General features: G+C 47.5%; 1 protein-coding gene across 2 annotated transcripts in view; it reads right to left on the bottom strand.

Annotated features, from left to right (window-relative positions):
- LOC146035444 (uncharacterized) overlaps nucleotides 1–26,605 on the bottom strand; it is an 87,886-nt gene that overhangs the window by 39,705 nt on the left and 21,576 nt on the right. For both annotated transcript variants that reach the window (XM_083158880.1, XM_083158881.1), the window contains 4 exons: nucleotides 20,187–20,313; nucleotides 14,411–14,525; nucleotides 10,321–10,444; nucleotides 7,761–7,886 (listed from right to left, as the gene is read on the bottom strand). In XM_083158880.1, coding sequence (XP_083015006.1) covers nucleotides 7,761–7,886; nucleotides 10,321–10,444; nucleotides 14,411–14,525; nucleotides 20,187–20,313 — 492 coding nt within the window. The remainder of the gene's footprint in view (nucleotides 1–7,760; nucleotides 7,887–10,320; nucleotides 10,445–14,410; nucleotides 14,526–20,186; nucleotides 20,314–26,605) is intronic.

Raw genomic sequence — 26,605 nt, 5'->3', positions numbered from 1 at the left:
ACCATGAAATAACTGCTACCTTGCACCAAAACATCCGCGCTCAGTTGTAATAAAGATGAAAATGCATCTTATAATTAGTCGCTAAATATTAAAGAAAAGAAAGTTTTCTGCTGCTTTTCAGTCTGACACTAATAGATAAAGCAATAATGTATCATACTCATTGTATACAACCACACCCGTACTGACGAATACTGTTCAAGGCAAAAGACTTCTCTCTAGCCCCCTCTATGGACACAAAAAGTTATATAAACATTGTGACATTTACATGGATAACAATTGTGTTATATAGCCAGCACTGTCACAGCTACCTGTTCAGACTGTATAAATCAACATCTGCTTTTCTAATTCAGACCCGATCACATTGTCGCCCCGCCAGAGTGAAGAAACCCCCATGTACAAGCCTGCGATAATATCGCCTTCCTGTGAAAATAGGCAAATCCAGTCGTAGCCCACTCCGTCTGTGAGCACCGAGCTACCGGCTCCTGACCTCTGTAATATGACTGTGTAACCCAGAGCTACTGGCTCCTGCCCTCTGTAATATGACGGTGTAAGCACAGAGCTGCCGGCTCCTGCCCTCTGTAATATGACAGTGTAAGCACAGAGCTGCCGGCTCCTGCCCTCTGTAATATGATGGTGTAACCCAGAGCTATCGGCTTCTGCCCCCTGTAATATGATGGTGTAACCCAGAGCTATCGGCTCCTGCACCCTGTAATATGACGGTGTAAGCACAGAGCTGCCGGCTCCTGCCCTCTGTAATATGACAGTGTAAGCACAGAGCTGCCGGCTCCTGCCCTCTGTAATATGACGGTGTAAGCACAGAGCTACCGGCTCCTGCCCCCTGTAATATGACTGTGTAAGCACAGAGCTACCGGCTCCTGCCCTCTGTAATATGACAGTGTAAGCCCAGAGCTATCGGCTCCTGCACCCTGTAATATGACAGTGTAATCACAGAGCTGCCGGCTCCTGCCCCCTGTAATATGACGGTGTAAGCACAGAGCTGCCGGCTCCTGCCCTCTGTAATATGACGGTGTAAGCACAGAGCTGCCGGCTCCTGCCCTCTGTAATATGACTGTGTAAGCACAGAGCTGCCGGCTCCTGCCCCCTGTAATATGACGGTGTAAGCACAGAGCTACCGGCTCCTGCCCCCTGTAATATGACGGTGTAAGCACAGAGCTACCAGCTCCTGCCCCCTGTAATATGACAGTGTAACCCAGAGCTATTGGCTCCTGCCCTCTGTAATATGACAGTCTAACCCAGAGCTACCGGCTCCTGCACCCTGTAATATGATGGTGTAAGCATCGAGCTATCGGCTCCTGTCCCCTGTAATATGACGGTGTAAGCACAGAGCTGCCGGCTCCTGCCCCTGTAATATGACGGTGTAAGCACAGAGCTGCCGGCTCCTGCCCTCTGTAATATGACGGTGTAAGCACAGAGCTACCGGCTCCTGCCCCCTGTAATATGACGGTGTAAGCACAGAGCTGCCGGCTCCTGCACCCTGTAATATGACGGTGTAAGCACAGAGCTACCGGCTCCTGCCCCCAGTAATATGACGGTGTAAGCACAGAGCTACCGGCTCCTGCCCCCTGTAATATGACGGTGTAAGCACAGAGCTGCCGGCTCCTGCCCCCTGTAATATGACAGTGTAAGCACAGAGCTGCCAGCTCCTGCCCCTGTAATATGACGGTGTAAGCACAGAGCTGCTCCTGCCCTCTGTAATATGACGGTGTAAGCACAGAGCTGCCGGCTCCTGCCCCCTGTAATATGACGGTGTAGGCTCCTGCTCCCTGTAATATGATGGTGTAAGCACAGAGCTGCCGGCTCCTGCCCTCTGTAATATGACGGTGTAAGCACAGAGCTGCCGGCTCCTGCCCCCTGTAATATGACGGTGTAAGCACAGAGCTGCCGGCTCCTGCCCCCTGTAATATGACGGTGTAAGCACAGAGCTGCGGTCTCCGGCCCTCTGTAATATGACGGTGTAAGCACAGAGCTGCCGGCTCCTGCCCTCTGTACTATGACGGTGTAAGCACAGAGCTGCCGGCTCCTGCCCTCTGTACTATGACGGTGTAAGCACAGAGCTGCCGGCTCCTGCCCTCTGTACTATGACGGTGTAAGCACAGAGCTGCCGGCTCCTGCCCTCTGTAATATGACGGTGTAAGCACAGAGCTGCCGGCTCCTGCCCCCTGTAATATGACGGTGTAAGCACAGAGCTACCGGCTCCTGTTCCCTGTAATTTAACGGTTTAAGCACAGAGCTACCGGCTCCTGCCCCCTGTAATATGACAGTGTAAGCACAGAGCTGCCGGCTCCTGCCCTCTGTAATAGGACAGTGTAAGCACAGAGCTGCCAGCTCCTGCCCTCTGTAATAGGACAGTGTAAGCATAGAGCTGCCGGCTCCTGCCCCCTGTAATATGACAGTGTAAGCACAAAGCTGCTGGCTCCTGCCCCCTGTAATATGACGGTGTAAGCACAGAGCTGCTGGCTCCTGCCCCCTGTAATATGACGGTGTAAGCACAGAGCTGCCGGCTCCTGCCCTCTGTAATATGACGGTGTAAGCACAGAGCTGCCGGCTCCTGCCCTCTGTAATATGACGGTGTAAGCACAGAGCTGCCGGCTCCTGCCCTCTGTAATATGACAGTGTAAGCACAGAGCTGCTCCTGCCCTCTGTAATATGACGGTGTAAGCACAGAGCTACCGGCTCCTGCCCTCTGTAATATGACGGTGTAAGCACAGAGCTGCCGGCTCCTGCCCCCTGTATTATGATGGTATAAGCACAGAGCTGCCGGCTCCTGCCCCCTGTAATATGACGGTGTAAGCACAGAGCTACCGGATCCTGCCCCCTGTAATATGACGGTGTAAGCACAGAGCTGCACCTGACCTCTGTAATATGACGGTGTAAGCACAGAGCTGCCGGCTCCTGCCCCCTGTAAGATGACGGTGTAAGCACAGAGCTGCCGGCTCCTGCCCCCTGTAATATGACGGTGTAAGCACAGAGCTGCCGGCTCCTGCCCCCTGTAATATGATGGTGTAAGCACAGAGCTGCCGGCTCCTGCCCCCTGTAATATGATGGTGTAAGCACAGAGCTGCCGGCTCCTGCCCCCTGTAATATGATGGTGTAAGCACAGAGCTGCCGGCTCCTGCCCCCTGTAATATGATGGTGTAAGCCAGAGCTGCCGGCTCCTGCCCCCTGTAATATGATGGTGTAAGCACCGAGCTACCGCCTCCTGCCCTCTGTAATATGACTGTGTAAGCACAGAGCTGCCGGCTCCTGCCCCCTGTAATATGATGGTGTAAGCACAGAGCTGCCGGCTCCTGCCCCCTGTAATATGATGGTGTAAGCACAGAGCTGCCGGCTCCTGCCCTCTGTAATATGACAGTGTAAGCACAGAGCTGCCGGCTCCTGCCCTCTGTAATATGACGGTGTAAGCACAGAGCTATTGGCTCCTGCCCCCTGTAATATAACGGTGTAAGCACAGAGCTGCCGGCTCCTGACTGAAGGTGTAAGCACCTTAGGAGATAATGGATTGCAATTTATCCAAAAAAACTGAGCGGCAACAAAGTATAGGAAACAAGAGTATAAAAAGGAAATACCGAAAGCAGCAAATATGTGTTAACATTATTGAGAAAGAATAGAATACAGTTGAACTTCTGAACTGCACTGACATTGCCATATTTAAACAACATACTGTAACATATGTCACATAACTAATGGGTCCTACACACGGGGCAATTTTAGGGCATTTTCTAATCAGATCACTTATAAAATGCCCCTACATCGCTCCGTGTGTTGGAGCCATAGTGAGAGCGATGCGCAGCCCAGTTTGTCGCTATTGGCCGGTGATTAATATCCAGCATGCTGTATAAATATAGTCAGATCGCCAGTCAGGGCCAGTGTTCTCACCGGAGAACACTGACCCTGGCAGATCGCTCAGCACAGCGCTGACACATTGCTGTGCAATTTTGCTGAGCGTTCTGAGTGATCTAGAATTGCCCAGATCGCTCAGCTAATCTCCCCATGTGTAGGCCCATTTGGAGCGCTTACATTCTTTTACAAAGTTGCTTCCATGAAAAGTTATCCAGTCTGGGCAATGATGTTGCATAGAGATTGCATACAGTTACAATAAACTGAATGTCAGGAAGTATAATGCATCTTACCTTAAAATATTTGAACAAATAACATCAATGCAAACTAAGGGGGTTATTCTGTACCGCTCAATAAGCAGTGGTCAGTCGCTGCCTAGCAAACAGCTTAACTCCGCCCGCCACTCGGCTGAACACCTTGCCCCCCCCCCCTTTTTATATCTCCGTGTATGAGCAGCATGCAGCTGCTAGCAGGAGAAATAATTCAATGGTCGTCAACCATTGAATGATGTCTCTTATTCATTTATTACCAGCTTCTTTTTTTTTGAACATTAAATTTTTATTGCAAGAAATTTCGTCTGAAAGACATTTTTTATGTGGGGGGTACAGAAAGAAAAAAGGGAGGGAAGGGTACATGTACAAAAGAGCGATACAGAGAGCATTTGCATCGAACTGCTTATCTAATAACAGTCAAAATTGCACAAATGGATATCTCTGATATAGAAAAACGGAAGCATACCAGTATTTAAATCAGTTGGTGTACAGTCTGACTCTAGAGGTATATAGGGTAACACTATATAATATAGATCTAGGGCTAAGGGCCATCAGAAGTTGAAATTAGAGTTGAGGCCTCAGAAGCATCGCTTAACAAGTTTGTGGCACCCACTTTGTCACAGTAGAGGGACCATCCAAACCATTTCATCAGGATTGAATTTGATGCAGAGGAGTATTTTGCTCCAGTAGTTTCAAAAGTGTAATGTTTGTGGATTTTTTTACGGATAGAGTCTACTGTCGGGATGACCTCTGATTTCCATAGTTTAGCAATCAAGGCTTTGGTGGCTATCAACACATGTCCAACTAAATATCTGTCCGCAGCAGAGAAATAGGGTGGAAAAATGTGAAGCAGTGTAAATGCTGGGTCCGGGGCAATGGGGTGGGTAAGTAGAATGCTTATCAGGAGAAATACCTCAGCCCAGAGAGGCCGCAAAGCCGGGCACTCCCAGAAGACGTGGATCAGGTCTCCAACCAAACCACATCCCCTCCAACAGAGGTTCGAGGTGGATGGCCAGATCCTGTGCAACCTCTCCGGGGTGAAGTAGGCTCTGTGGATGAGTTTAAAAAACATTTCAGAGTGGTGCAAGCACCGCGAGATCTTAAAACACGACTTGAAAATATCGTCCCAGTCCTCCTCAGAGAGGGACACTTTTAGGTCTCTTTCCCACTGTGTTTGGGGAGGTGATTTATGCCCATCTGAGGCTGGGGTGAGCTGGGTATACCATTTAGAGATTCCTCCCTTGTGGGAAGGGACACTCGTTAAATTTTTAATATATGTAGGGAGGAAGGGGGATTGGCTTGATGCTGGTAGGTGTGTTTGGAGCCAGCTTCTTAATTGTAAATAAATAAAGAAGTCCTGCTTTGGGATATTAAAGTTATTCTGTAATTCGGTGAACGACCTGAGGTGTCCTCCTATGTAGAGATCGCCCACTGAGGATATGCCCTGAACAATCCATCTATTCAGCTGAGGTATAGGGATTAAAGACTTAAGGGTCTTGAGTGACAAAGAAGGGGCTGGTAGGGTTGCCTTATCTGTAGATTCTACCACTTTATGCCAAGCTTCAAGTGTTACTTGGATAGATTTACACGGTGCTGCAAGTTTACGTGATATCGCAGGGGGAAGCCACAAAAAGTCTACCAATGGAATCGGGTGGGAATAGGAGCTTTCCAGGACTACCCAGGGTTTTTGGTCGAGAGGTGATGTCCAGTCCCTAATTTGATTTAGGGTACATGAGGCAAGGTAGCGCTCTAGATCAGGGAAGGCCACACCGCCGTTTGTTTTGGGTTTTATTAGAGTTTTCTTTGCTATCTTCGGTCTAGCCCCCTTCCAGACATATTTAGTTACAAGTTGGTTAAATCTTTGAAGAACGGACTTAGAGGGAGGTCTTGGGATAGACCTAAAAAGGTACATTAATTTTGGTAGAAGAACCATTTTGGCAGCCGCAATTCTCCCTAGCCACGAAACGTCGTGCATCATCCAGTCTCTAGTTAAATCCGAGAATACCCTTAATAGGGGGTTGTAATTACAATCAATGATATGTTTTCCGGGAGCCAATTGAATTCCTAAGTATTTTAAAGAGCAAGGCTGCCAAGAGTAGTTGTATTTTTCTTTCAACTTGATGACCAGGTCAGGCGGGAGGCCTAACGGGAGGGCCTCCGTCTTACTAGTATTGAGTTTATAGTATGAAACTTCGGAGTATTCTCGCAATACTTTATGTAGAGCGGGAAGGGAATTTATGGGATCTAGGATACATAATAGAACATCGTCGGCGAATAAACTGATCTTATGGGACAGATTGCCAATTATCGGACCTAGAATGGAGTCATCGCATCTAATGCGTTCAGCTAGTGGCTCAATTGCAAGAGCAAATATTAGGGGGGATAGGGGGCATCCTTGTATTACCAGCTTCTTATATTACGCATACATATTACGCAGCTCTTTACAGAGGATATTTGAACATTCACATCAGTCCCTGCCCCAGAGCGGGATGCGGTCATTTGGTCTACAGCATGATGGTCGACACCATTAGGTCGACATGTGAAAAGGTCAACATGGGTCTAGGTCGACAGGTCATTAGTTCGACAGTCGAATGGTTGACATGGGGTTTTTCACTAGTTTTTGAGCCGACAGGCGGTATGTCATGCCCTACCATCCACTAGGGCGCTGAGGGAGAATAAAATAGTGTGGAGCATGCCCGTGCCTGAAGCATTGCGAGCGCAGCGAGGGGATGACGTGCACTTTAAACTGTGTCCATGTTGACTGTGTTGACATCCGAATTAAAAAACAGTGAAAAAAACCATGTCGACCTGTTGACCATCGACCTAGACATTGTCCAACTGATGACCTGTCGAACTTATGACCTTTCGACCTAGAACCATGTCGACCTTTTGGTGTGAACCTAATGACTGTCGACCATCATGTTGTAGACCAAATGATCCCAACCCAGTGGAGCTTACAATCTCTATTCCCTACCACATATACATGCACACACAATAATTCTAGGGTTAACTTTGTTGAGAGCCATTAGCCTATCAGTATATTTTTGGATTGTGGGAGGAAACAGGAGCACCCGGAGGAAACCCATGCAAGTATGGGGAGAATATACAAACTCGGCACAGTTAGGGCCATGGTAGGAATAGAACCCCTGACCTCAGTGCTATGAGGCAGTAATGCTAACCATTACACCGTATGTACTGCCCATACTGTCTCTTGCCTTCACAAAAAAAAAAACAGTCTGAACTGACTTATTCACTAGAATGAAGATGGGGCGGGTGGCTGATATCCAGCATCGGCCTGCCCACGTTCCCAGGGGATGCCCATAAACCACTGGGCGTTACACAGGTCCGGCCCAGCATCTGCTCCCGGCCCTCCCTCAATGCACCGAACTCACCGAAATGTGCATGCGCAAACCCCGACCATCGGGGCAATTTGGATCGATGTGAGCAATCCTGAATCGGCCCCTAAGTCCCAACTCTGTACACCTACTGTGTGTAACCCTCTTCACCATTTGAGACCCAAAAGTCAGGACAGCTGAGACTGCACTGACTCGCTAGGTTTCCCTGAGTGGAGACCAGCTCTACCAAGTGGTGGCCTTGGTGGAGTATTACTTCCCTCACCCCTGCGCTCACCTTGCTATGATGAGGAGGGAGATTCTTCAAGTCCCGCTGCAGGACGTGGAGCTCCCGCATGATCTCAGGCGCTTCTTGTCGTAAGAAGTTGTATTTTTTGCTCAAAAGTTGAAGCTGGTCTTCTCCCTAAACACGAGGACAGAGGCAAGAGGGTCATTACATGTGCGTCATAGTAACTGATAACTAGGAGTCAATGTCTATGGTGGGAATCTATTCTATCAAATACAAAATCACAGTGAAAAAATGCACACTAGGGGGGTGATTCTGGTTGGTTTGCAAAAGCAAACGCTCTTTTTTAATTGACAAAACCCTGCTGCACTGCAGGTGGGGCAGATGTAACACATGCAGAGAGAGTTACATTTGGGAGGAGTGTGCAGTGTAAAAATAAGTTAGTATTTACCCTGCACAGAAACAAAATAACTCACCCAAATGTAACTCTCTGCACATGTTACATCTGCCCCACCTGCAGTGCAGCATAGTTTTGTCCATTAAAGGAGTTTGCTTTTGCAAACCAACCAGAATAATCCCCTTAATACACTCAAGTAAACATATTTAATTTATCATTATAAATCATTAACATATGAGCTTTCTATCCAGGATTATTGGGACTAAAAGCTTTTACAGATAGTTCATACATTCTTGAACTCAGCCTTCAGGACAGTGCCTGATTAGGCTGCAGCCTAGGGCGCCAGCCTTGCCGATGACAGCCAATGAAAAAAATGATGGCCTAATATATTCCATGCTTGTTAGCGATCATTTGTCCTGATGTACTGTGGGGGGTAAAGTTATTAAGGTGGCTGCCAGATGGCTGTGCCAATGTAACTTACTGATGGAACCATTACTTTATGTACATTGTGCTACAGCGCCAGCTGGGCAGCCTAAAGCCAAAGTCTCCTTCCCATGCCACAAGCATTAGATCCTACATGCCAGTTCTGTAACCTTCGCTACATGCACATGGGTTTAGCAGCATTACAAGGGGAGCTACATGTGTATTAGTCATTTGTGTCTGGAACCTTTAATCAGGCCCTGCTTCGGGACCTCTAACAGTGCATGTTTAACAGTGCTCCACCTTTGGATCCTTTTTTTGTTTTAAATGTGTCAGTGACTAATGACTACACCTGTGTACCTGTGTCACCTGCAAAACATGAGCTGTCTGAGAAATGAGCTTAAAGGTGCCCATACACGTGCCGTTGCGATGTGTGCTTTGAGATGCGCGCTCCAGCGGCATCTCATCGCACAGTACAAAAAGTATGTGCTACTTCGCATGCATATGGCATGCACAACGCATGCAATGCGATGCTATTTTAGCACAAACCGCATGCCAGTATCGGCACGTGTATGGGCACCTTAAGAACTACTTACATACAGAGACGTAACTAGTAATGCAGTCAGGGCTCTGGGGGTGCACAGTCGCCGCCCCATGTTCCCTGTATCTGCAGGGTCAAAGGGGGAGACTAAGTTCCACCACCTCCACCATAGCCATGCACAATAATTCCAACAGAAAATCCTATCCCAGCGGCTCCCTTTTGTGGCACATCGTATGTGGGTGTGGTATAGGGTTCCGACAGTCATTAGCCCAACTGGCCGGACTCAGACAGCATGTCTCGCTGTCCTCGCCACGCTGCGGGCACGGTGGCTCGTTACGCTCGCCACCTATTTTATGGACCCCCACGAGGCATTATGTGTATACTACTTTGGCCATTATTTATTATTTATTTATTAACAGTTTCTTATATAGTGCACACATATTCCACAGCACTTTACAGGGAATATTTGAACAATCACATCAGTCCCTGCCCCAGTGGAGCTTACAATCTATATTATGTGTAAGGGTGGCATACATTTAAAAGGAGTACTACTGTGTAGCGTAACTTGAATAAGGGGCACTTATGTGTGTCACAATGTGAATAAGGGCCACTACTACTAATTTGTGGTGTAATATGACTCAGGGTGACTACATGTAGTATAATGTGATTATGATTGTGCTACTGTGTGGCATAATTTGAATTTGGGGTACTATTTTGAGACCACTGTCCCTTTACAAAATATGTGCCTACCTCCTATAATTTGTGGTTTGCAGGGGTGCCAAAAACCTTGGCACTTGCCTGGGCTCCACCTAATGGGGAGATGGAGGGCAGGGGGTTCAGTGGCAAGAAAAAATGAGTTCTGCCACCTCTCTCGGACCACGTCAAGCCATGATCTGGCTAGCAAGGTGCATGGACCTGATAGCCAGATCATTATAATGGCTGCTCCTTTGGAGGTTCCAGACATGCACAGGTCAGCCTGTACAGCCCCACAGAGCATCTGCTCTTCCTGGTGGCTCCGCCCCTCCACACAATGTCATGCACGTGGCATAACACCGCGCTGCCCTTTTATGTTAAGGATTTCAGACTGGACATTCCTCTGGGGAAGGTACGATCATGTTTCATGTTTGAAGCTGTAATATATTTCAGACAATAATTATAATACCAGATTGTAGGCTTTTGTCCCCGCAGCTGATCTAATTAAACCTCAATGCACTGGATAACACAATAAAAATAACAATGCAATGGACCAGTACCTTCTTCTTACTCCTGGGATGAGTCTTACTGCTACTAGTGAGCGTTTCCTTGTTTCTTGGTCTAGTGTCACCGAGAATGCTGCTTCCCGCCTTTGCTTGGTGTGTGCCTGGTCTTGTCTGGGGCCTGGTCAGCAGAGGAATAGTCGGTTACATGTCATACAAGGTGAACACATACTGTGACGTCAAAAACACAACTCATATTATGTCTGTAGACATTAACATTGCATCCGTTCTGAAAGCTTATTTGGGTGCATCTCAGAAAGCTTATTTCCGGTATCTGGTCCCTGGGTCCACAATGTCTAGGTCGACACCAAAGAACGGTCAACATAACTTAGGTTGACACGGACAGAAGGTTGATCCAAGCTACATCTACATGTAGATGGTGGACACTCAAAAAGGTCACCACAAGTTTTTCATGTACCACGCACCGCCGTCGTCCCGGGGAATACAAGGAGCGATCCATGCTTAATTTCTAAGAGATCTAGTCAGATCCCTTAGAAATTAGGCAAAATTCGCTACGTGTGTACGGTACTTAAATCTCATTGATTTTTACAATAAAGGGCCCCTTACACTAGAACGAATTTGTACGACCTCAGCTGATAACGACCATTCGGATCGCTATACCGTCTGCAAAGTGCCACATCGTTTGTGTTTTCCATCCGATTCAATGCGTGGTCCCGTGAATGTCAGATAGGAGCCCCTAGGTCGGTCATACTGCACCAGTGATTTATCGGAATCGGATGCCAAAAGGAGTGCTTTTTATGCATGCGATATATCTCAGAAAGTTTGACTGACATTTTAGTACCTCTAGCCCCTAATCCAGCCCATCAGATATATCTTATGGTACAATTGTATATCATAAAATATATATCATATGCGATTTATCTCGGCTTGATCAATCACATGAGATACATCTTATGCAAAAATGACACTAAAGGCCCCCCCATACACTATGCGATTTGGGTACGATTTCACCCGATTCGGATGAATCGGGCCGTGAAATCGGCCCAAATCGCACTTGCAGACACCGCCTCCGATCCGATGCGCGGTCTCGTGCGCATCGGATCGGGAGGTCGGACGGGCTGCACATAAGATTTGCTAAATCTTATGTGCAGCCCAGCCCTGGAGCCGTGCGGGTGATGACAGCGGGCGGGGGATGCCGGCTATAGAGAGCCGGGCAGGGTGAGGCTGCATAGGGAGCCGGGCAGGAGGCACTTGAAGCTGTTGTGGTGGGATGACAGCTGTCCGGCAGCCAGCGTCATCCTCCCTGCCCGGCGCCCTGCTCCCGCTGTCACCCCACGACAACAGCCTCCTCCTGCCCGGCTTCCTATGCAGCCTCCCCCTGCTCGGCTCTCTATTAGCCGGCATCCCCCGCCCGCTGATGTCCCCCGCATGGCTCCCTCCTCCCGCAGCTCCCCGGGGACTGCATATGATAAATCCATGCGATTTATCATATGCAAACCTTGGCACATCAAGTGCCTAATCCTGTGTCCCCCTCCCGGGGAGCTGCAGGGTGAAATCAGGTCCGACTTGTCCCTAGGATAAGTCGGACTAACGTATGGGGGCCTTAAAGTACAAAATTAGATGGAATCACTCCCGGGAAGGTCCAGGGGGAGTTCAAGGGAAATCGCATCCGACTTCAGGGTCAGACATATCGTTGTAGTGTAGTCTGAAATTGGACAGAAAGGCAGATTGGACAGATATATGTAGGTGTGTATCCATTATACGAATACGTGACAATAATAGGCAATAATTTACAAATTTACTGTATTGATTATAAAACTTTCAGATGGTTGGGAGCAGGGAGGTGAATAAAGAAACAAAGATTAATTATACCTCACTCAGGAAAGTACAATGTGTTAAGGCCAACTTGTCCGGTCTAATGTATGGGGGCCTTAACACATTGTACTCCCCGTGGGGAGCCAGGAGCCGAGCTGTAACCCCCCCCCCCAATACAAATGAATGGGAAGCCACTGATTGGCTGAGAGCTCTCAGCCAACCAATCAGCGGCCTCCCATTTATCTTATGTGCAACCTGTCAGATCGGAATAGTGTCAAAATCGGACCAAATCTCACTAGTGTATGGGGGCCTTTACACTGAAATGATAAAACTACAGGGTGGTGTAATGGTCTTTAATATGCAGATTACTAGAGTATTTGGATTAGGATCCAGTGTACCGTGTATTGTACATTGTGACTAGCAATATTATTTTGCTTTACACACCACGGAGGTCACAGGAAATCTAGAGGTGTTGCAGGGTGCAGAGAGAGTTAGATTTGGGTGTTTTATTGTTTCTGTGCAGAGTAAATACTGGCTGCTTTATTTTTACACTGCGATATAGAGTTTAGTTTGAAGTACACCCCCCATCCAAATCTAATTCTTTCTGCACATGTTACACCAGCTCCACCTGCAGTGCATATGGTTTTGTCCATTAGAGAGTGATTGTGCCTTTCCGAGTGAACCAGAATAACCCCCATAGTTTTGCAAATCTCCGCAGGAGCTGAACTGTGAATGTGCAGAAATGTTTCTGCAAACTCAGTCGTAGAGCTCAACAAGCTGCAGCTTGATTGACATGCTGCTGGCCTTTGGGGACGATGACAAGCAGCATTCCAGACGACAAGGGAGTGCCAGTGGCTTCATCCTTGGAATCAGCTTTACCGGAGCCGGTTGTGTGATTTTAACGGAGATAACAAGGGTGACTCAGATGTCCGATGTTCACGTGGATGATCCGATGCTGCGTCTTAGCGGGCATGGAGGAGTCGGTGACAATATGCCAAAGACGCGGGTGTGGACTGAAATCTCTACAGTCTAGGTAGATCATCAATAGCTCGACAACAAAAGGTTGACATCCAATAGGTCGACACGGACGAAAAGGTCAATATACACTAAGTTGGGCAAAAGGTCGAAATAGAAAATGTTGCCTAAGTTTTCACTTTTTTGGGGTGTCCGTATTGACAGCTGTCACCATACATCCCCAATTAGTGTAGCGTGTATGCTCGCCATGCTCCATTCTCAGTTGCAGCCCATGTGAAGGGTGAAGTTTGAGAAAGTCCAAATAAAAAAAAATAAAAAAAGTAAAAAAAAACCTCAGGTCGATCTTTTCGTGTGTCGACCATTGTCACGTCAATCTTTTATTTGCATCGACCTTCTGTCAAGATTGACTTATTGCATGTCAACCATTTGGCAATGTCGATTTAGTGCATGTTGATTCTTGTCTGTGTCGACCTATTGAATGTCGATCTTTTGGTGTCGACCTATTCACTGTCTACCCAGACACTGTAGCCCTTTCAATCACTACAGATGCAGCGGCGACAATAGCTTCCATCTGTAGATCAGTTATGAAGTTTTCTTCCACTGCCCCCAAAAAATAGGTTACTTTGCTTCTGACTAAGCTGATCCTAGTGAGGGTCTGGTAAGAAATGAGCAGTAAGCTGTGAGCAGGGCCTAGGGGGAATGATCAGGGCCGCCATCATGGGGGTACTGTGGGCACAGCTGTACCGGGCCACTCATTCCACCCACCACACCCCCAGCAGTCATGCCCGACTGCCTCCGCTGAGCTTAAGCTCACTGCGCCCCGAGTGCAGGCTTCTCCTACACCTCCAGATACTAGTGGCCATTAAAAATGCAGCACTGTCTGGTGAGCCAATCAGAACTCACGTACTGGCAGCTGCTCTGATTGGCTGCCAGGCCGCGAGGTACGACTGGCTCACAAGTCAACGCCATATTTTAAATGGTTGGGAGCTTCTGGAAATGAAAGAGAAGCCTGCGCTTCTATGCAAGCACTTTGGAAGCAGTGTGATTTAATGGGGGGCAGGGCAGCGGAAGAAGGGGGGGCTGTGCTTCACTCTGCTCCCCCCTCAGTGACCAGCACAGCAGCAGAGCCGGGCGGTGAGTGAGCATAAAAAGGGGCATTACGTGTCATGGAGGGGGGCTCGGGACTAGAAATCAGTCCCGGGGCCCACAATTTCCAGTTACGGCCCTGGGAATGGTTACACATTCTCTATTGCCTAATATTACTGGCAATGTAAAGGGATAGAAATGAACAACAGTAATACAAAAATGTAGCACAAGTGTGTAGCTCATACAGTACCTGAGCGCAGCTGTTTGCTGAGTGAATATGGAGAGCAGTTCCGCTGCTTCCTTAGAGAGAGATTTACATTCATTTCTTAGCTCTACGCTCTCTTTCCAGAGTAGTTCAGCTTCAGCTAATGTGGGAAAGCAAAAGCAAAGTATGAAAAACCAAAATGGGAAATACACACAAAAACAATTAACTGTAACCAGCAGATGTATTAAAATTTCACACCGAACATGCCACATTACACTACAAAGGAGATTTTGTTTTGATCTTGCCCATTAAGGCGTACATAGCGGTTAGACTCGACCAAACTAATGAGCGCAACGTTAAAAGTCCCATTTGCGCACCAAACAGGTGATTGTTTTTGCGCATTTCAGCTCGCCACCCCAGGCGTGCAAACTGAAACGCAGATGCCAGCAGCCATAAGCGCCCAACGGAGCTACATTTGAATAGCTCCATTGGGCATCCTCTACTGGCTGCCGGTGTAAAAAAGACCATACTGTATATATTGGATACTTACATACCTCTTAAAAGATTAAGGAGAAAATTCATTTTAATTTTTTTCCGGTAGCATGGCAGGGCAATTCAATTGTTTATAGGCGGCCAATAGTTGTTATTGTGCTTGTCACGCCCACATAAACCAATTTACCTGGATAAACCCTAAAGTCCTTGTTAGAACACCCAACCACCTCAAAAGGCTGTGAGCAGAAATGTGTGCGCCTATAGCATTCCAGCCTCAAATGCAGCAGCAATTGAATTGCTCCATCCGGCGCTCACTTGTAACAAAAAAAAAAAACAAATCGCCCCCTTACGGCAGGATGTACTAAGGGAAAAATGCTGTAAAACCTCCATTTTCGGGGGTTTTACCACATTTTCAAATTTACTAAGACCCGGCCGCTTCGTATTCACCACCCAGGGTATCGCCACCCTATAGAAGCCTATGGGCTTCTTAATGCCGGCCCCCACAAGCCGCCTCAGATGCCGACCCCACTCCCCAGCATACCTCAAACTCCTCCTCCACCTAGCAACACAGCCAGAGGTCCTTCCAGCTGTGGGGGGAGGATGAGGAGCCCAGGGCATCTGCTTCCCAGCCAGGGGGAGCCCAGGGATGTGATAGAGACCCCCGCACGCCACATCACAGGCATCGGGTGGGGCCACCGTCACCGTGATGCGGTGCGATGGGCGGCAATGTATTTTAATACATCCCACTCTTAGTCACAACATGAGACACATTTTAATGTCTTACAATTTAAATACATCTGTATCTACTAAAACATGTTTTCTATTCAAAAGTTACCGTTAAAAATCTAAATGAAATGACCCAAAAGCTGCAAGAAACTGGCAAAGACCGGCCATGGTTGGACTCGACATTGCTCTGCTGTTTCTCAGTTCCTCACACAGTTACCATGACAGTATCACAGAAGTACAAGGAGGGAGTGGAAGGAAGGTGATTATTACAAATTACAGCAGCCTTGTTCTACGATCCTTACTGGGTCATCCAGCAGAAAGATTTCTGGAGGATTATTCTGAGTAAGGCACTGGAAAGGAATTCTTCTCCTCATAAGGAAGAGTGTTCATAGGATCTGTTAACCTCACACCCGGGAGGGGAGGCTGAGTGCATGTGTTTATAGTAATAGGTCTGACTACAGACTTTCAGTCATTCTAACAATTCCAAAAACACGGCCAAGATGTAGAAGGAAGAATTAAACCAGTTCATCGAGAATAGTTTTTGGGGACTGTTTTGTTCCTATTTTAACATTAGTTTAGCTAATTTCACATAGGGCCTGATTCGGAACAAGCCATGCTACACTGCAAGGGATAAAAATATATGTATTATTTTTCTATGCAGGGTAAATACTGGCTGCTTTTGCATGTAGCCCACAAATATATATGCACACCTGAAGATTTATCTGTCCCACCTATTTGGGGAGAACAAAAACATGGTAATGTATACAAGCAAAGGGAAACCAAGCATTCGCTCCCAAATGCTGGAAATAGTAATTCAGATAAATTGGTTGAATCCAATAGATTAAATACATTTATCCGAACAATAGTTTTTGTAAATTTTCCAGCATTTGGGAGCTAATGGGTGATCGTCATATGCTCCAATAAATGATCATGATCAATGATCAGATTTTTGTTCCCACCAGATTGGACAGATAAATCTATAGGTGTGTACCATCTTAAGGCCCCCATACATTAGGCCGACTTGTCCTAGGGACAAGTCGGACCCAATTTACCTGCGAGCCGCCCGGCAGCTCCCCGGGAGGCTCACATACAATTTGGCACTTGATGTGCCATTTTTTACATGGGATAAAATCGCATGCGATTTATCCCATGTAAAAAAAAACCCGGGGAGCTGCAGGGCGGTGAGCAGTAGTGGGGGCGGGCAGCGGCAGTAGTGGGGACGGGCAGCGGTGGTGGGGGCGGGCAGCGGCGGTGGGGGGGGGGGGGCGGTCAGCGGCAGCGGGCGGCGTTTGCGGTGAGCGCAGTGTACTTACACATAGCAGCAGCGGCGGGGACGGGACGCGCAGTGGCGGCTATTATATTTTTAAAATACTTGTCAAATGACCGGCCGCACTCTGATTGGCCGAGCTATTATATTTTTAAAATACTTGTCAAATGACCGGCCGCTCTCTGATTGGCCGAGCTATTATATTTTTAAAATACTTGTCAAATGACCGGCCGCTCTCTGATTGGCTGAGAGCTCTCCGGCCAATCAGAGAGCGGCCGGTCATTTGACAAGTATTTTAAAAATATAATAGCCGCCACTGCGCGTCCCGTCCCCGCCGCTGCTGCTATGTGTAAGTACACTGCGCTCACCGCACACGCCGCCCGTCCCCACCGCCGCTGCCCGCCCCCACCACCGCTGCCGCTGGCCGCCCCCACCACCGCTGGCCGCCCCCACTACCGCTGCCGCTGGCCGCCCCCACTACTCCCCCGGTGTCTGTATGCATATGCCTGTCAGGTGGCAGGCATATGCATACAGGGAGGTCGGACGTGATCGTATGTACAGACCGTCCGACCTCCCTGATCCGGTCCGATGCGCACGGGACCGCGCATCGGATCGGAACAAATGTCACATACCTACGATTTTGGGCCGATTTCATCCGATTATCGGCACAAAGTGCCGAAATCGGATGAAATCGTCCCAAAATCGCATAGTGTATGGGGGCCTTTACAGCTAGCCATACATCAGCGATGGATTTGGACAATTTGATCACGTTCATTCGGGTCCCAATTCGGCCCCTTCCCTGATGTTTGGTGGTCGGAGCATACGTGAGAATGCTCATGGGCAAACCCCGGGAACACTCGCCGAAACGTTCGCTCACTAAGGGTAGGTAGGAGGGCAGCAGCAGGGGAACACCCAGTGTCCCCATAAAAACGATGGACGCTCCCCTGCTAATGCAGGCATGGCGATGCCCGCAGCTGACGTCAAGTGCCCCGAATTCGGAGATCAGTTGGGCGCCGTTTACCTGTTCGAACATACGCAGCATAGCGAACACGTCTGAATCAGCCCCTTTGTGATGATTGCCCCCAAACCATTGCTAATGTATTGTTGACTACTGCAATCAAAAAAGTGACCACAATCGCCGTCGCAGATTATCCAACGTGGTGGCGATCGGTCTTTTGTGCGACCGTTTTGACAATCATACAATTCTTCCACTGCTGACAATCACTGCCATAGAGATTACAATTAGGTGGTGTATGGGCGTTTTCAGATTTGAAGAGAAAAAAATCTCTGCAAATCACTGATCAATATAATATAATCAATCAATAATAGTGAATGGGCGCAGGCTGCAAGGTTGGATCTGTTCAACTGTGGAAGAAATTGCAAAATCAACAAATTGTGGATTCCAGATTTCTGATATATGGGAGCCTGAATTTAAAGCCACATAATAATTAGGCCCATAGACGGGGCTTTCGCAACACCCTAAAAAAGCATCAGGTTCAGCAGGAAACATCAATGAGCTCGTGGCCAGGCTGATAGGTCATTCCGAACAGCCAGCATTCATTTCATTTACGATCTGTAACTACTATGTGCAATTCCAAGAACATGTTGTTCTATCAGCTGTGAGGTAAAACCACAGAACTTCAGACATTTTTAGAATCATCTAGATGCCAAGTGCATGATGTTACCTATCGCTGATACCATAGAGGGTACATTATACTTATATGGTACAAGTTAGCTTAATCTGTAACACATTTGCTTTTATCTGTTTTTGTCTGTTTTGACAAATGACTGTATCTACCTTACAACACCCCTGCGTAATTATCATCACTCTATATAAAAGGCTAATGTTGGGTACACACCAGAACGATTTGGCCTCAATTCCTCCAATTTCGACGCAATTTCAACCGATTGTATGTAAACTGGGCATGTTTTGGAATGTTCTAGATCCTATTCTGATCCGATGCGCGTCCCCGCTGGTCGTTTGGTCGGTTTGAAGAGTCTACATGCTGCAGTCAGGATTTGTAAAATATCCCATCAGATCGTGCGACCATCGTACCATCATATCACAATCATAACTGTTCTGGTGTGTAACTAGCATGAACCCTCCTCACCTTTTAGAGGTGAAGTACAACCAGTGACCACTAGAGGCCACTTCACAGACCAAATTACTCCTTAACAGAAAGTGAAACTAAAATTATCTGTTTTTAATTTCCTGGATGTAAAAGAGAGAGCGAGAGCTAGGTATGGCCATCGTTGCCTTGGCCATCAATGGCAAAAGTGCAACTGGCTATCGATGGTGTATAAGTATGAAATTGATGACCATCAATGTTTTTACATATCGATGGTCATCCATTTGCTTTGAAAGATTGGCCTGTGGGCCAATCAAAAATACGAAGATGGGGCTTCATGGGTGTTGGGAGCGGAGCTATGCTCCGTGTCCTGGCCCCTTGATGTAAAAAGAATAATTTAACTATTCAGTTAAGCTCAATATCGCTGGTGGGAAACCATCTGATTCTCGCACATCAATGTCAAAACTATTTGACATAGCCCATACACCATCGATGATTTCTCATTTTGACGGGCTTTTAACTAGTATAATATGGAGGCCTTGTTTGCATTGAGGGCCCATGGGGCCAATTTAGCAATTTGGGATCTGGGAGGGATATTAATAGCAAGTACAGGTGGGCAGCACGGATGGTGTAATGGTTAGTATTACTGCCTCACAGCACTGAGGTCACGGGTTCCCACCATGGCCCTAACTGTGCAGAGTTTGTATATTCTCACCGTGCTTGTGTGGGTTTCCTCCTAGTACTCCAGTTTGCTCACAAAATCACAAAATATACTGGTAGGCCAATTGGCTCCCAACAAAATTAACCCTAAAATGCCTGTGTGTGCATGTACATGTGGTAGGGAAAGGCCATTGCTGGGGAGGCCTGGCGGCCAGCTCCCTGCTGGCGGTGCAGGGAGCCGAACAGGATAAGACGCTGCCAGGCAGCGCGTCAAAAAAAAAAGCCCATAGAAACGAATAGGAAGCCATTGATTGGCTGAGACCTCTCTCAGCATATCAGCAATTGGCTGAGAGAGGTATGAGCCAATCGCTGATTGGCTGAGAGAGGTCTCAGCCAATCAATGGCTTCCTATTCGTTTCTATGGGCTTTTTTTTCTTAAAGTGCTCTGCTCCCGCTGCAGAGTCTTCTCATTCCCGGCTCACTGGTTCCCTACTTGTGTGATACTATAAATGCAATTAACCCCTGGAAACTGGTGTTCTCTGGGGATAACATAAATATTTAATGATAAATGTGCCCCTTCATCAATAATCGACCATTACTGACTCACCTTGTAGATGTGATGATCTGCAATCTGCAGAATGAGCTTTCTCCAGTATAGACAATATCTTCTCTTCTAGATCTGAATGTAGTGTAGTCATTTCTGCAGATGGTTCATGTGCAGAATCCGCGTGTTCCTTAGGAATAAACAAAATATATATTCACTCTCTGGGAATGGGAATTGGAGAGAGAAATGGGGGTTATGTACAGACATTTGGGGCAAAGGTTTTTTTTATTATTTTTGAATCACTAAGGTTCTCGCTAGGCAGCTGCCTGGTGAGCCAACCCGAATAAGGCCCTAATGTGGTCCGGAACACCCTTCTCTGTATATAAAACGGTGCACAAGCAAAACAAATCTTTTCCTCTGTTGAATAAAAAGTGGAAAAACAAAAAGAATTGAAAACGAAAGTAATAGAAACACTGAGCTGCTGATTGGTGGAATCCTAGTCTCCATAGAGAACAACAATGCTAGGGCAAGAAATAGTAATCACTATATTTGTGTGACACATCCATGTCCACAAAGGGACCTATACATAGCAGGGCAATTTGTAAAACAAACCTCAATATGATAAATATCACGAACTGATTGCACAAGTAACAATCGCAGGTTGATGCTCCTGTATCCGAAAATATTCTGAGTCAAACTGATTTGAGCGTGACTGAGATAATGACCCCTCTGCTTCCTGATCGCTTAATGTACATGAACTCGGTTTCATCCACAAAATTACACATAACATGACAGGGCCGGATTGGCCATCGGGCCTTCTGGCAAATTCCAGAAGGGCCCATGGCCAGGTGGGCCGAATTTGTCCTGTTTTGTGCAGCGGCCACCAGTCTCCGACTTGTCTACAGAAACATGGCCGCCAGCCTCCTGCAAGGACATTCCTAGTGCAGGAGGCCGCTACAGGGAGAGTGGGGTTGTGGGCTGGATGTAGGTGTGCGTTCCACCTTACTTCCAGCCTGTACGTTCCAGCACTTCCCGCTAGTGCTGCAGCCCTACTCGATGTCTGGCATCGAGAACAGGTAAGACAAACTGTACAGGGGGAGCCTGTAGTGTCCTGTGATTATACAGACTAATCAGCCTGTGGGGTCCCGTTAATTATACAGACGGGAGCAGCCTGTGGGGTCCTGTTGTTATTATACAGGGGGAGCAGCTTGTGGGGTCCTGTTATTATTATTATACAGGGGGAGCAGCCTTTTGTGTCCTGTAATTATACAGGGGGAGCAGCCCGTGCAGTCCAGATTGTGTCATATTCTGTAATGGGCATTACGGTGTGTTCCATAATGTGTAATGCCTCCTTTTTCTGATTCTACACCCCCGTTTCCCCATGCAAGGGTCCCTTCTCCTGCAGGTGGGCCTATGTGCTCAAAATGCCAGGGGCGATTTCTGGTCCCGGTCTGGCCCTGTAACATGACCTTCAGGTTGTGTGTATAAGATTCTGGTATGAAAGATTTCAAGCTATAAAAATAAAATCCCCAAAATTGTGGTCATAAGCATTTTAGATATGGGAGAATCCACATGGTGCTCATGTGATTTCATAATTGTTATCGAACACTTTCTGCAGTTTGTGACATACCCTACACCTAATGCTGGACTGGATGCTATCAATTTACCTACAGTTAAAATCCCGATGGCCAAAATATCAACCATCATTGGCAGATGGTCAAAATACCGACAGGGTGAAAAATTTGAAATTTAAAATGCAGACGTCGTTAAAATGGAGACAATTAAAATGTTGACAGGTCAAAAAGTCGACATGAGGTTTTTTTCATGATTTTTTTTCATTAAAACAGACTTTTTTATACTTCACGATCCAAGTGAGCATAGAGTTAGATTATACCCGAAGCACGCGAGGGGACGTGGTAGACTTATACTGTGTCCATGTCGACACCCAAAATAAATAATAAAAAAAAGACGACTTTTGCACTATCCTTCACTGAAATGTGGGCTCCCTGGATAACCTTTCATAGGATTCAGTACTGAATCCCGGCGGTCGGGATCCCGGCGTTCAGAATCCCGACACCGGAATCCCGACAAGGGGGGGGGCGTGGATCGCCCCCCCTTGCGGGCTCGCTGCGCTCGCCACGCAGCGGGCCCGGTGCATCGCTACACTAATTTTTTCTCCCTCCAGGGGTGTCGTGGACACCCACGGAGGGAGAATGTGTCGGGATTTCGGCGGTCAGGATTCTGGCGTCGGGATTCTGAACGCCGGGATCCCGACCGCCGGGATTTTAACTGCATCCCCTTTCATAACGCCCCTCCACCCCTAACATCATTTTTTTTGATAGTTTCTCTCATTAGAAGATATTGAGCTTGTCTTAAAAGTAAATTGGATATTTTCTGCACTGTGATAACCTGATGTTAATATACTGTAGCCTGACTGATGCAGCATATTGTATGTCTCTCTGTGTACTACTGTATCGCTGCCTATTACCCAGTTCTCCCCCCCCTTTTTCCCTTGTGTCTAGCCTCCCCTCCCATTGTTTATACATTTTGTTGGGCTATGGACGGTCACTAGGTCTACAAGCATTAGGTTGACACCACTATGTCGACATGCATGAAGGTCAACATGACTGAATGTCGACATGCAGGAAGGCCAACGTGACTAAAGGTCGACAGGGTCATTAGGTCAAAACAAGCATTAGGTGGACATGGGGAAGGTCGATATTTAAAAGGTGGACATGGGGTTTTTCACATGTGCCAACAGGTGGTATTTCATGCCCTACCATCCACTCAATGGGGCGCCCTGCAAAATCCTACTACCAACTATAATCTCCCTGAAACTAGTTTTGAAAAGTAGGCAAGTATGTTTTAGGGTCAAGGCCTACTGACTGATAGCCCGGCCTGCCCTGCAAAGTGGCAAGTAACGTCTCTGCTCTGGGCTTCTCCTAGAGAATGTATACCATACATTTATATGCAGCCACCCAGATGACCTTGTTGTCAGTGAGTGAGATAAAATGGAGATGGGTACATGTCATAGTTGCCTCCCCTCCTGCATTCTGCAGGAGACTCCCTGAAATAACAGCAATCTCCCTTTCTCCCTCATTAGTCTAGCAATCTCCCTCATTTCACCTAACCCACATTACACTGTTACAATAATAGGTAAAAAGGAATGAGAGACAGATACATTTACATAGAATCATCAGCACCAATTCCCAGCACTTTACCAAGTATAGTATCTCTTACTAACAGCTTGGAGGCTCATCTACATTTGGATATAAGTTTATTTTAAAAGCTTCCTCTCAGATGTAGCAGTACACAGCCACGCTTCTAGGTGCCACGTTCGCAATCTCCGTACACAATCTCTCCATATATGGAACTAGACACGCCCTTTGGGTGGTGCATGACACGCCCCCTCAATGGGGCAATGTGCAAAATTCTACTACCCACTATAATCTCCCTCAAAAGTAGGCAAGTATGGTACAGGTTAGATATTGTGGGGGAAATTTTGTCAAAGCTTGGAGAGAGATCAAGGAGGATGGGTATGTATGAAGCAATTAAGAGTGGAGAAGTGAGCCAGTGCAGAAGTTGCCCATGGCAACCCATACTTGGAATGCACTTCACAAATGTTACTTCAAAGCTGATTGGTTGCCATGGGTAACTTCTCAACTGTTATGCTTCTGAACTGCATACATCTCCCCCTAAGTACAGGCCATAAATTGGATAGTTCCTTATGAAATTAATACATAGCAAATGAACAATTCTCCCAGTTACCTACCTACATACCCTTTCCTCTCCAAAACTGGACTTTTCGGCTATGCCATTGAAGTTTTATGTGCTCAATTTGCTAAAGAGTTGTGTGTACCGCTTTCCAATTTTTAGCTTATTACTTTACACTGAAGGCAAGATGTAATAGTCTCAGAGTTCAAAGGCTGTGTGGTATAAATGAGAAGCTCAGATTTTTATTTTAAAGTGGCAATCATCTACAAGGCCTGAATTTGCCTGAACAAGGATCCAAGCCGGTACGGATTCGGGATTTACCCCGTTTACACTGACGTGCCTACCCGCAGTGTAGACGGAGGTGGCGCTTGGAGAGGACATCATCTCCAAGCACCGGGACCGTGGTCATCCCCGCTGGGACCGCCGATCACCATGCTGGGGGCAGCTCAGCACCAAGGTAAGCAGCTGGGATGCCCTCGCGCACCCCCCCCCCAACCGGGAGGTGAATGGATGCCGCACACAGGCTTCCATTAACCTCCTCCGCTGATGTCTGCACAGTACAGCAGCAGAGGCTGTGTGTGCCCGCTCCCATCCAACCTGTGGACGCTGCGGTCCGCAGGTTGGACATCCCCCATTGATGTAAACGGAAGCCGGGTCGGATGACCCAGCAAACCCGTTTACACTGCGCCCTACCCAGGTTCCAGCATGACCCATTTACACCGCTGCTGACCTGGGTCTGACCTGCCGATGACCCGGGTTTTTGCGGCGGTGTAAAATGGGTATTAGTGATTGCCCCTTTAATAAGCCTCAGAGTTAGTCTGTCATACCACACGGCCTACAAACTCTGAGACTATTACATCTGGCCCTAAGTGTATGTTTAATGTATACAGTATAGAGGAATTGAGACAAGCTTCACCCACTTAAAAAAAAAAAAAGCAGCATACGGAGTGCTGAAACGCATAGTATTTAATCAGCCAGCAACATCCTAGATCAGGGGTCTTCAACCCATGGCCCGCGGGCCACAAGTGGCCCTCTGAGTTGTTTTGACTGGCCCGCCTGTAAATGCAGTTTTAAAAAAAAACAACAACCCTGTAAGTGCCGTTTAAAACAGCCAAAACCTTCCACGCTCATCCCTTTACATGGGGGACGCGGCGGAGGAGGATGTGCAGTGGCTGGGGTGGACGGGACATGCACATTGTGGATTTCCTGAAGCTGCGCACACGTCCCGCCCCCGCCCTTTCAGAGAAGACAGCCGCCGCTGCGTGACAACCGGCTCCAGACCTCTGATGCTGCGCACCCGTCCCTGCCTGCCTCCTTCTCATTGAAGACAGCCGCCGCCGCCAGCAGGAGCAGCCCTCTGAAAGGGAAATACGGAGATTAAGGCAGGTTTCTTTAGGGGAGGTGAGCTGCCTGCCTGCAATGCGGTGCTGACTGGGGGGGTGAGATGGCTGCAATGCGGTGCTGACTGGGGGGGTGAGCTTGCTGCAATGCTGTGCTGACTTTCGGGGGGGGTGTAAGCTGGCTGCAGTGCTGTGCTGAATATTGGAGGAGGGGAGCATCTGGCTGTGTAGTGCTGACTATGGGGGAGGGGGGCTGGCAGTGCTGTGCTGATTATCAATGGGGGGGGGGGGAGGCTGTGCGGAGATGCCTATGTTTGGGGGGGAGGGAGCTGTGCTGTCTATCTATGAAGTGCTGTGCTTTATGGGGGCTGTGCTGGCTATCTAGAATTACCCCTTTCTGACCATTGACACTACTGGTGGCATTTTATGAGGGACACTACTGGTGGCATTTTATGAGAGGCACTGCTGCGGGCATCATATGTATAAGCAGGAGTATTGGGGGCATTATAGTGCAATGGGCATCATGGTGTGTGGCATAATGTGTAATGGGCATTACGGTGTGTGGCACAATGCGTAATGGGCATTACAGATAAACAATGTATATTGATTTAAGTAGCCTGTCATTGCTTGGGCTTGATTTGTGAGGAGTTCTAGGTCACTGTGTGGGCCTTCATGTTTATATGTCACTGTGCGGCCTTTAGCCAGCCAACTTAAGTGTGGAAGGACAACAACCATTCCTGCGTTAACCAATATCTGGTCATGCAGGTTGCAAAAGTGAAATATCAGGTAATGGTTTTCCTGCTAGTTCACACGCTTATAATTAGACCACGCCCCTTAGAATTAGGCCACACCCCTTTTGGGGAGCGCGCGCCTACGCCGCGCACAATTTCTTCAATATAATGTTATGTATGAGGGAGCTGCATTTTTTTTCTTTATGCACTGGGACCCTAATTGTCTAGAAATAGCCCTGCTGCTGATTATATATTGGGGGCAGGGTTTATGTGTATGGGCAGCTGTGCCAACTATGTATGCCGGGGCTGTGATGTCTATCTATGAAAGGCTGTGCTAAATACCACAGTAGAGATTAGTGGCCCTCGGGCTTCGTTGAATTTTTTAATGTGGCCCACACTGTCGGAAAGGTTGAAGACCCCTGTCCTAGATATTCTTCTGCTGACTGTGGACATGCGCACTAGACTGAGAGGAGCTGCAAACGGAGTCCAAGTAAGGACCCGGCCTGAAGCATTTAAAAGCGAAACTTCAATGGGAGCCTAATAAAGCACATAGGATTCTTACTTTAATAAGGGCTATAAGGCCTAATACGGCACATATTACTTAAGGAGGAAATACTTTCACTACAGTTCACGTAGGAGATATTGAGCCAAATGTAATAGGGTGTGAGAATCGGAAAGTGAGAGATTTTGGGAGAGG

Source organism: Crinia signifera, chromosome 9 (genome assembly GCF_055691185.1).
Source record: "Crinia signifera chromosome 9, ASM5569118v1, whole genome shotgun sequence".
Classification (NCBI taxonomy): Eukaryota; Metazoa; Chordata; class Amphibia; order Anura; family Myobatrachidae; genus Crinia; species Crinia signifera.
This window is presented reverse-complemented; position numbering and strand designations above follow the sequence as displayed.